General features: G+C 38.9%; 1 protein-coding gene across 1 annotated transcript; it reads left to right on the top strand.

Annotated features, from left to right (window-relative positions):
* Positions 1-6,361: 6,361 nt before the first annotated feature.
* Positions 6,362-11,538, top strand: LOC111262558 (leukocyte elastase inhibitor). The gene is made up of 8 exons (XM_022836883.2): positions 6,362-6,407; positions 7,383-7,538; positions 7,776-7,855; positions 8,774-9,022; positions 9,368-9,726; positions 9,902-10,086; positions 10,429-10,610; positions 11,211-11,538. Exons 1-8 carry the CDS (start codon positions 6,362-6,364, stop codon positions 11,388-11,390), a joined length of 1,437 nt encoding a protein of 478 aa, XP_022692618.2. The 3' UTR covers positions 11,391-11,538.
* The last annotated feature ends 664 nt before the right edge of the window (positions 11,539-12,202 follow it).

The raw sequence follows: 12,202 nt of genomic DNA, 5'->3' as shown, positions 1-12,202 counted from the left end.
ATCCTGAAAGTCTCCCTGTAGGTGTATAGTGCTAGAGTTCTTCTTTTCAATTGGACTAGTACCATCACACAGGCAACGTAAAGCAGAAGTTGTTCTCCAGGATCAATGAACGACGAAAGATACCCTTTGTTTGTCATACCAGCATATATGCTGGTCTGCTATAATCCATTAGCGGCTCGCTGTTGATTCCAAAGGATTAGCATTACGTTTCAACGATTAATTTATTATATATGTACAGCAAACGGTTTTTACGTTCAGCTTTATCTAATACCGACTCCCTGTAGTGCCGTTCATATTGGTTCATTAAGACTTACGAGTCTATAATTACGAAAATCTTACCACTTATTTCTAAGACATGAATAATGTGACGCACACGCAGATGGGCTGAGGAAGCCCAGTGTCGTTAAACGAAATGTACGGCAAATGTTTTCCATAAATCCTACATAGATAAAGGATTGTTTAATATAGATCACACGTGGCACCTACACTTTCACTGGGTTTGGGTCTTGTTACGATGTTATTATATTAGATGTCTGTTTTCCGGACATCGATGAATTATTGTTATCATTTGATCAGTAGTAAATGGTTTAGTAACAGCTTTTTTCAACACAGACCAAATAATATTTCTTTATTTATTTTCTACATCCGTTCAGGCAGCAGGTTAATGGTTGTTGACTACAGAAAGAAGTCATTCGGCTACCGAATAGATCATTCATTCGAAGGACAAACTAGGACCTTGTTAGGTAGCCATTAGGTGTAAAGAGAACCTACATCATGCGGTAGTAATATGTCAGCATCTGAATGCAAGTTTCTGGATGTGTAATATTAAGAAAACTTCAAAATCAATGCGTGGTTTTCATACCCATAGATCTATGAGGATGAACGAGAGAATTGGGCCTATTGGCGTAACACTCTTAATGTGATTACATCAGCCATTTTTATTGGCGCCCCGAAACAAAAACATATGTATAAGCTGCATCTACAAAGGCTTTGAGTTGTGCGCAGTAACCTTTTAGAAAAGTTCATACATAAATAGACAGGCCATTTGTATGAAATATTAGCGAATATCAAAATAATGCTCGTGAACTTATTCTGGAACTGTTTCAAAGTAACTTTATTGACGCCTAAGTTTTCACAACGCCAACAATTCTCAAACGTAAATTTTCGACAAGTAAGATAAATAGGTTATCGATCGTTTTTTAGTCGTGAGCATCAGTGATCGACTCGTAAGTAAGCAAATGTTTACTATTAACTCTAAATTCGTAACTAATTTAATGTTTAACAGGCTGCTCTAATTAGAATTATTACAAAAAAAAAAAAAAAAATAGTTTTGAAAACACCTGAGCGGTTTAAGGATTCGCTTACCCCCCAGCTGCGCGTTATAGCTGCGTATATGAAAGGGGTACCACTGTTGTGGATAAGCTGCCGTAACATGCAACCAGTGTGACTTGATGAAGAGAAAAAAGTAGGGCTTTTCAAATACATGCTAAAATTGGACCCATCACGCCAATTGGTGCCCTGGTGGACCCATATGCCTCAAAAATATGATTGAAATCATTAAGAAACACGCCAGTCTATTAAAGCTGCCAGTATAAAATAATAGTGGAATTCATGAGATTTTAGAAATGGCTGAAATGAGCTAAGATCTTTTAGACTCAGTGATGTGACAAAAGATCCGCAGAGGATATGGAAGAACTGTTACATAACTCCATGGTTGTTTACCTTATGGTGTTCGCGCTGTACCGTGAGAAACACTCCGTTTCCATGACATGTAATGCTTGAAGAAGGTCTATCAAACGGAGCAGGTCGTATCCCATACGTCACCGCGAATCTTGCCCTAGCAGCGCCGCTACTTTTAAGCAACGCACGACGGAATAACATGGTTTTTCGTATATTTATATACACCTTATAAACGTGTTACATAGACGTTGATTCGTCTACCATAGTTCTAGCTAGGGTCCGTGGAAAATAGTGCAGATCTTTTGTATTAATTCCTTACAGCTATAACGAACTATAGGTATGTTTGGCCAGTTAGTGCTAACGCACGTAATCAGTACTGCAGATCCTATAGGAAATGTCCTAATTTGCCTACTTTTTACACTATTTATAGTTGTAATAGCTTTCAAAGGGGTGGGCAAAAAGCAATTGCAATAAACGATGGGTATCAACAGAATAGGAACTGCCGATTTAGCAAAAACTCGGGGCTTATCTTACCACAGCATGACAATCCGGCCAAAGTGACACCTACGTGGTCTTCCGCTCCGGCCTTCCGGCTTAATAGTGCAGACTGAACGGCAGTCTATTTCACATCATCACCGTAGTTGCTAATACTACTAAGGTAATATGAATGCGATAAGTGTTTGTTTCCTATTAGCACCTCTAATTGCCTTCTTTTTGTCTGAAGACAATATAACTGAAGTTGAATAATATTGTAACATTGGTGAATTTAGGTATCCTTTTTTCACGAGTGCTGTCAAAAACGCGTCTACTTCACCGAACTCTCATAGAAGACCCGTGTGTCCCGTAGTCCAAGAAAATGACTGTTACTTCATGACTACTGTAATTAAGAAATAGATAGATTGTCCGAATGCCGAACTAAGCTCTAACTAAATGGCTAGATGTTAATAGATTTGTAAAATAATAACCGCGAAAAATGTTTATCAGTTGTTTAATACGTATTGGCTAACTGTTTCCGTACCAATAAAGATCTACCAATGGGCAAACCATGTCGTCAGTAGCTATTTTTTCATACGGATGCTGCCAGCGTGAAGTATGCCACTGGCAGCGGGAGCGTCAGAAATTAAATGAACGACTTTATTGATAATAAAATGCACCTTATTATTCCATACGTCATACAATAAACTTTATCGGCGTAATAAACGCTGCGATTCTTTTTTAACGCATCACAATACAATGGCAACTGGCCAGTGAGCCTATGGCAGCAACCACAAATGCTTAATAAACGTTTAAAACTGCTCGACACGAAAATAAGCTATTTGAATACATATAAATAATAAAAAAAAAATAAATAGGGAAGCCAAAACTAACAAAGTCAATTTAAAAATAGGTATCGTGCACAACTATCAGGGAAATCGACTTATAAGGAAAATTGAAACAATTCAAAGGAAACGCAGTTTTTCCTTTTGCTTTTAGAAAAGGGTGCATATAATCATAGCCATAAAAGTGATAATAATTATAGAACATATCAAGCCGATACGGAACTCATGAACACATTCCCGTATTAAGGAAGGCAGAAAATCTACTTTATCTACCTAAGCTCCGCACGTACTTGAAATCCCATTACAAACAGGACTCGTGTCCTTAAAAGCGCCAGCGCGTCCATTGGTGCTTCAGCTACTCATGCATTTTGATTCCGTCAGTGGCCTCTGAACGAGCGAATGAATTATTACCTTACAGAAGATACTTAACTGTGAAGAATCGATAGCAAAAACACGAAGCAAATATTTCACATAAATACTAATTACTATTATTTGCAACATCTTTGTCTAGGGCGCAGTATCTATTGTCGGAAGCTCATCAGGCCATACCTCTCAGCTTACCCTACAACCTATTCAGAGAGTCTGCGAATAGTCTTGCCAATTCAAACCCCTCATTGAACTACTCAAAGTTGACTGTGAACGATATACGATTAAGGTGAAATGACTGATGAAAACTGAGAGACGGATAAAATATTTTATGGGGGAAGTGTTTGTTACCGCGTTACACAACGTTTATATTGACTGGGCTAAAATCGACGATTTTCCAGGGAGATATATTGGTTTGAAAACAAAAGCCTTTGTGAGCTCTATTATTGTGCTAATCTAGCAGACGTGACAAAGGACACTTATTAATTGCTTAAAAAATGTAAAATGTACTAGAAAACGTGTAAATTATCGAACGAATTCAGGTACTATCGATGTATTTGATGTTCTCGCTAACTAGTTCAATCTTCTGTATTACTACCGCTGAAGAGTTTACGATCCCTTTAGCTTCCTGCACACGGCTAAAACCTTTCACCGCCAATACACACGCTAAAAGCCCGCCGTCTGTACTGTATTAGGTGCTTTAGCAATACAGGGAACAATTTCGGCGACGCTGACAGTAGGGGAGTATGAAGATAATCAACTTACTCATACGTCATTGAGCGGTAAGTTGATTTAATGACTCGAGTAATTAATAGAGGATCCCGTTTTCAGCGGCAAATCGAACATCGGTCTTGGTGTTCTGGACGCGGAAAAACGTGGAATCTGGTGGAGCAAGTTACCACTGCGGCGCTAGTGAACGGTTTGGCGGGAACCGTCGAAACTGGGTTTTCTGTGATCTAAAATATCAAAGAGATCAGAACTTGATTTTTGTTTTCAATCGATACGCAGATTTCGTTGTTCGATAAAGATTACGTAAACGTAACACTAGAGATCACTGGAGCTGGAAAGCAACACGCAGTTGGAACTGCGCAGAACTACAAACGCAGATAAATATTAGATTACTATAAATATATGCTAATTCAAACGATTCCTGTGAACCAGTTTCTATTTAAAGCGCCTGCCTCAACAATCGGTCATATTGTGCCCGTTACAGGAACATCGACCCAAGTAACCATAAATTGGTCATCCTGTATAGCAGTATTGTATGCGCATTGGAAATCATTTAAGTCTTGTGCTAATACAAGAGTACCTACCGCTACTCGTCGGCGTAATACCTAACGCTTAATTGCAGCAGAAGTCTGCTGCTTTCTTTGGACGTTTGTAAATAGTAATATTTACTTATTCGTTGGCTGTTATTTTGTACATATATATATGTATATTTTTTTTTCATATATAAATATAAAAAAATGTTAATTGTTGATACTTACAAAAGTGTTTATTTAGAACACAAGAGCAATGAATAGCTCCGCACGACGTTTTGCTTTGTCAGAAATATTTACTGCTCTAACAATCAATGGACTTCGTTCTCAGTTATCCCATCCTAGCGAACAAATGCGGAGCCAACCGTTTTTTTTGTGGGGCGTCTATACAATTAATGATGGTACTTTTTTATTTTAAAATTGGAGAGGTGAAAACCATTAGGATGTGCTGAATGTCGTTCTCCCTAAGTGCGGGTTAGGCTATATGGAGATGACTGGACTGAATTTAACTCAGTTCTTTTAATACATGGCAATAAGTTGAAACAACTGAGATATTACTTTAGTCGGTAGTGGTAACCTGCAGAATGCAGACAGAACATATGTGACGTGGCACGGGCACACTTCAGCACCGCTTCGATATCGAACTTAGTTTTTGGTCATTGTGAGTTACTGTTTTGTAGCTTCCTTGGCAAATAAATGTATCGACCCACAAAAAACGTGAATCGTTGAAGAATTATCAAAGCTAAACGTGCCATGCCCTTTAAAGCATAGAAAGGCGCTAGATTTCGTACAAAACAAGAATTCATTCACAGTTTGCTTGTGTTTACTTCCAGCTATCAAGAAAGTGTAGACTAATATAATGTCATTCTTATCTTTGGTGGTACGGTGTATTATCATTCATATGAGCTATATATCATCAGAGGGATTGAACTGAAAGATCTTTTTTGTGACTGCTTTGACAATGGCATTGAGTCGGAATTTGTTTCGGAAGGCTGATCGGCACCGCAGTGAGGAAGGTGGAGACTCGAAATAATTCAGTTAACGAACGGTATTGAAGTTCCGCCTAACGCATTATTCTATTATGAATTTCGGTCAGTGAATAGCTATAGGTATTCTGCCGTTCGATATCGTTACAGCAAAGAAACTTGGGGTAAGTTGCAGAGCTGTATAGCCGATAAGGCACTAAGATTGGGCATACAGCTTTGGTACAGGAAGCCCCCTCGTCTCATCAAAGAGCGCCCATCGCACGTCATCCTGCCCTGTAATTTTTCCTATGTTGATCACGAAACTAACATACGTAAATTTCTTCATCCCTTCCACTGCGTCTTATATATTTCTTTCCCGCCCAGTATAATTCATTTAAAGTTCCGTATTTTTTGCCCGGGTTAAAAAATAGTTATCAGTGCACGTTATCACACGACACTTAAGAGTTTTATATGCCTCAACATATGAAATTGATGTCGGCGGTTCACATCAATCAGTGCACGCTTTGAGAAGACGTGCACAGTAGAATCTCGTTTCGGTGCGAAACACGATAATACACCTTGATCTTTTATATCGACAACCCACCAGGCCCACCAATTCCTAGTCCTGGCAAGAAACGTTGATATTTGCCATTAGGCGTAACTTATTGTCTTCAAACAATTTCCTGCTACATGCTCCTACAAACCGGGATAACTACTAGGATTAGCTGTAGGTAATGGAAGCCATGGTGTATGACCTTATCATTCCAGTGAGATGAGATCGAGGTTTCCCGAAGGTGCTGAATGTCTAAAAGGTGAAGGTAGCCATATAACACTGCAGTTGGCACGACATCGAACACATGTGAATACTGTCGTAGATATTGCTAGATGTGTAGAACTATAGCAAAAAGTAAAATAGCTGCTATCAAGAGAAGTGAGCTGAATGGCGCCAAGGTTTGAACTCGTTATGATGAAGGAGACAAAGGTTGGCCGATTTAGTGAGCTAAAAAACACACGTCATTTCAGAAGAAACACTCGCGGTGACTAATATCAATGAGGACGGTTATTTCTTAGACTACTGCAAGAGGAGAACGGAAGAGAACTATCTCTTGTTCCTATACCTTTGATATATGCAACGACACCAATGAATTTGCAAACGTTTTGCGACAAAATCCTTTTTTTTAATATTCCAAAGGAAGAAAACACAGAGACGATCTGTAAGAGAGACGATAGCTATCGACATACTTTCAAAATGTAGCGTTACTATTCTGTATTCGCTTAAAGTGTTGTGTTGTTTGGATGATTTGAGGCTGACGCTGGCTATGCATGAGCTCTAATGTGGTTTATATGAGACTGTATTTAAGCGGAGGGTTGACCTAGAAAACAAATGAAATAACGGAATACAGAACATCACCACAGAGGGAACCTTCATACCCCCAAAAAGGGTTGTAGCTTAGACGCGCTAACATCGTCTCCACATTATATATATATACACATATATATATATATATATATATATATATAGCAAATTCTGTATGAAGCAATCTAACAAAATACACGTTAAAGGTAGACGGAATTAAATATATAGCCTTTTTTTACTCACATAGGTTGTGTATTATATGTCATTAGCGGAACTTTAAGCAGCGGCCCGTTTCAGCTAGAGACAGAACCAAATACAGTAGGAGCTTCTTTCTGTATCCATAGACGACAAACAATTACATCGTGCTAATGTATTTTTCTAGTCAAATTTGCTAACGATTGTAGTAAGACAATTTGTCGACTTTTTTTTTCTCCAGTCGACATATGGTTATGTGATACACCGTGCAATACGACTGTGTACGGAAGTCGCTACATCGTTCAGGCTGGTCTCTCCAATTCGACTGGCATTAGTCAACTGGGAGCACAGAGCAAAAGTGAACCCGTCGTAAGAAACGAAGCCAGTCTGTCACTTGGTAACTTCAACTGTGTACTAAGGACATTTTTTAGAGCAATTTCATGAAGAATTCACTGTCGTTTGTTAATCTTTTTGTAGGTTTACAACATCTGTTCAATCGCGTTTATCACCCAATTTCTATTTAGGCTGGACATTCCGCTCCCTGACCTGTAGTGCTACTGCCCGTTGGTCCAAAGACTTACGGGTTCGTTAGTTATGAGAATTTTACCGTTGGTTTCTTTTTTGGTTGGGGCAGCCAATGCCAAAGCAGTTACACCGGACTGCCAGCACGCAAGTGCTCTAAAGCAGCCTAGGATCAGCGTCAGTGAAACAAAGGTACGAGAAATATATTTTATGGTTCTTACTTAGATCTGTTTGTCCAGCATGTTTCTTCTATGATGCCTACTATGCGGCATCAGACAAAGAACAATGGCGTCGAAAATAAAATGTCCTGTTAATTTTATTGAACTTTAATGCCTACTTAGACTAATCAACAAAGAAATCACTTAACCCAAGGAGTAACTTATCATCTTGTTACAAAGTTTAATAATCATTACATAGAAACGGTACATACAGCGCACTTGCTGCACAGCATGCTTTTTTGCGTTCAATTTACAGCTTAGTTAAGCTGTGAGCGGTGAGCTCTGCGTTATGTTGCAGGTTTGAGGCTTTTGGCTCAAGTGTCTATGAATCCAAATGCGTAGTTTGACCCAAGTTACCTCGTAAGTTGAAGTTTCTTCAAGATACTATAGCGTTGATACTTGCAGGTTTTCAACTGTGCCTAAATCCAAATTTATGTGACAATCGATTTATTCAGACGATACGCGTAACGTAATCAAATCTGCTGCTGCGGCTCATTTTTTATTGGCACCTGCAGTAATGGCTCATAAGTTCAATCTTAGTAAGTACGAAGGGAGCTGTATCTAATGTGAATTCGGGGTTGTGTATAGAAACGTTTTAGAAGCGTCCGTGACAAGTAATAACTAATGAAATTGATTTACACTCTTTTGGAAAATGCCTGATTCTTACCCGCTGTTGTCAATTTTATCTTGTTTGTACGCTTGTCGATAATCGTTTTGTGGCGCGGCAGAAGTTCAAATATTTACAGTGTCTGCAGTAAGCACATATCAAACGTAGCAAAGTGTTTAGCACTCTTGAGAGCCTTAGCTTAAGATAGGCGGTATTTCTCAAAGAAACAAGAAAAACTGCTAAATACGTATTGACAATAACGTCTTTTCTGTTAACCCTCTACAGCTATGGGCATCCATCGGTAGATTTGGCCACTCACTTTTAAAACAAACTGCTTTGAGTGAAAACACCGGAGAAAATGTTTTGATTTCCCCGCTTTCCGTTCACTCAGCGCTGTCTAAAGTCGCGTTAGGTGTTAGCGGTTCCGGCAAGCAGCAGTTGCAGAAAGCATTACATACCGATGCAATAAAAGATGCGGACTTGGTAAGAACGTACTCGAGGTTCATTTCACGGCAGGACAACGATACGGACAAGGTAACTTGAACGCCCTTTCCCAGCGTACCTTAACAGTTAAACGGAATAATGGTATGCAGCAAGTTTGACGGTTTTTACTTGCAATATTACTGAAATTTCTATGAATCTGCCATTGCTCGCTCGTTGTAGTCAAGGGGTTTTTTAGTGGAGTACATTATTGTAGATATGTAACGCTTAATAGGAAAATTCTGGTTTGCCTAAGATTTATGTCTGTACCCTACAAAAACGGGTCTATCCAGAACGGGAGAACTGATACATTTTGCGAATATCAAACAATAATTGTTTAATTGATTGAGAATAAGATAAAAAAATAATTAATATCCATCAGTTGTTTGGAACTTGCAGTTCATCATACGACTGGCTAATCGGCTATACGTCAATAAAAGCGTATCAGTGGTTCAATCATATGTTGACCTGGTGAACAAGAATTTCCATGCGGAAGTTGCAAATGTGAACTTCGCTATTGACGGGGAGCGTATCCGAAAGGGGATCAACGAATTCGTCTATAATAAAACGCATCGTCTGATCCCGCACATCTTACAAAAGCCGTTACCGAATGACACGATGATGGTTCTCCTTAACGTGTTATATTTTAGGGGTAAATGGGCGAACCCGATGGGCGCAGAAATACGCTCACTAGCGTTTAATAGGCATTGTGATCAATTTAAAAAAATGCACAAAGAATGGATCAGTGCACGCCTAACGTGAGTAATTGAAAATGGACGTAAATTAAGAAATTTAAAGGGCAATCGCTTTGTGTGGGCAATCGTTGGAGATTACTTCGTAATCCATAGAAATTTGCTTTGCGAAATTTTCAGGTCGTCTTTTTTGCTTCTAGTGTTTACCGTAAATAATAATTAATAATTAATTCTTCGCTAGGATACCGTATCTGTTGTCGACAAAGCTTCAGGCTCAGCTGTTTAGTTTGCCGTACGAATCAACCGGTGATTATACAACGAGTCTTCTAATCATTATGCCGATGGAAGATCACAGCTGCAGTATCAAAAAATGGCTACATAGTATCAGCTGGAATAATATGCGAAAGGAAATAGGACGAATGGCATGTAAGTGGCCGATAAATATCTTAAGAACTACTACAGGCAGGCTGACGAGTGGTAGCCGACATCGGATTGTCAGGTCGGAGCCACGTCAGCGACCATCTTTCCCATTCAACTTGCGAAACTACACGAGCCTACTATTTTCAACTCGTGGTTTCCCTAACTTGTTTTATTTAATAATATATAATCGGTATTACGACCGTGTAAGCCTTCCTGTCCTTAGCGTCGCAGCCTTTTTCGAACTCGTCGTGAGCAGTGTTGTCTGAGTATTGACATTTCCCCACTAACCTGCCGTGCAGGCGCAGCGTAAGTTGATATTGATTTGAACTCTACTCATGCGTCTTTCAGATGAAGATGTGTATTTTAAAATGCCACGTTTTGAGGTAGATTACCGCACAGAAATGAGAGATGCGCTCGGTGCAATGGGCATCAATGGGTTTTTTGAAAAACCCGATTTCTCCGGTATGATATCAACAAATCAACAACAAAATATGACTATTCTCGTCTACAAAGTCATCCACCAAATGAAGGCAAGTGCATGCTATTATCCCTCAAAAGTAGCTTAACAAGGTCTGAAAGGTTACTGTTCTATTTTTTCACATAGACATACTATTAACGCACGTGCTAAGGGTTTGGCCTCGCTAAGGGGACCATTTCAATTATGCCATAAATACGACATATATGTCGTATTTGTGGTATAACATATAACCTTCTCGCAAGCGACTAGGCGACGAGGTAAGTGATAAGGACTCGAATATTTAAAAAGCGACCCAGCCTTAGTTGGGAATCGAACTTGGATCCTCGTTCCTAAGCGCCATTCCTGCCGTCGTGGCAGGTGTCAAACGTAGAATGAATCATTAGAATTTTTAATAAGCAGTTCGGCGCAGACCGGAAGGACTGGCGGTTATGTAAAGATTTGAGTAAGAAGGGTTTCATATAATAAGCCTATAATTAAATGTAATGTAAACAATAGCAATCATGTATAATATGGCTGCCATGTTTATGTTAGACGTTAGATGAAAGCTGTAGTTGTGATACATTCGAATTATTCTTCTAAATAGCGAAAGTAGATCGATGACCACCTGTCTGGAACACAGAACTAATTCCAACCCATAATTTTATGTCAACAGTTGATTGTAAACCAGTATGGAATTGAGGCAACTGGTACATCGGTCGCGCAGGTAATGCCCGTTTCGATGCCAAAAGTTGATGTGACAATTGATCGGTCATTCTACATGGCAGTGTTGTATAAACATAGGGAATCGAATATGACTTTGCCTATAATTTCCAGTCTCATTGTAGATGTCTAAGAAACTACTTACAAGCTACAAGCTTACTTACAACTTATGTTTTGCTTTAGTAATAAAAGTTCCAAGTTATTGATATTTGGCGAAATTATTGAAATAAAAGTTCCAAGTTATTGATATTTGGCGAAATTATTGAAATAACGCATCCTAGTATCAAGGGTCGACACAGCCTGACAACGCTTGGTAGACAAGGAAGGCTAATTCAAGGGTACGCAGGAACATAAACTATCATGACATCGAGCTTTTTGGTTCCAATAAATATCGTAGGAAAATATAAAAATAAATAAAGGACAAGAAGTAATAATGTTCAATCTTATAGCAAATACTACACAAACTGCGATAAAGTAACGCAATTTATTTCTATCACTATGGCCGCTATAAAACGTAAACGTAGGTAAAGTCATTAGCTGAATTAAGATAATTACTTTGAAGCTGCCACCCGAAGGACCGCTTAGGTGAAGGCTCCTCATTATTGGGAAGAATCAGTCTACTATTTGTCTGCTGTGGGCTAAAGAAAAACGGGCGCAGATTTTATGCGTATGTTAACAACAAGTTATATTGTGATATTGTTAACGTCAGCCGATAGTACCGTTTAGCAAAATGATTACGCGATACACAAAAATTATGCAAATAAGGTAGGTTATAGTATCGTACTCTTTGCCTATGTGTTCCTGTTTTTTGAGGAGTTAGTTTTTAGGGTAGGGTTTTTTTGTTTTTTTATTATTTATGGCTCATCTAGAACAGCGATTGTGAACAGCTGAACTAAGAGTACTCAAGATTATTTCGCCCTTTCGAGTGTACAGAGTATAGGTATA

This window comes from Varroa jacobsoni, unplaced genomic scaffold (genome assembly GCF_002532875.2).
Source record: "Varroa jacobsoni isolate VJ856 unplaced genomic scaffold, vjacob_1.0 scaffold_674, whole genome shotgun sequence".
Taxonomy (NCBI): domain Eukaryota; kingdom Metazoa; phylum Arthropoda; class Arachnida; order Mesostigmata; family Varroidae; genus Varroa; species Varroa jacobsoni.
The sequence above is the reverse complement of the archived record's forward strand: the minus strand, read 5'-3'. Positions and strand labels throughout refer to the sequence as shown.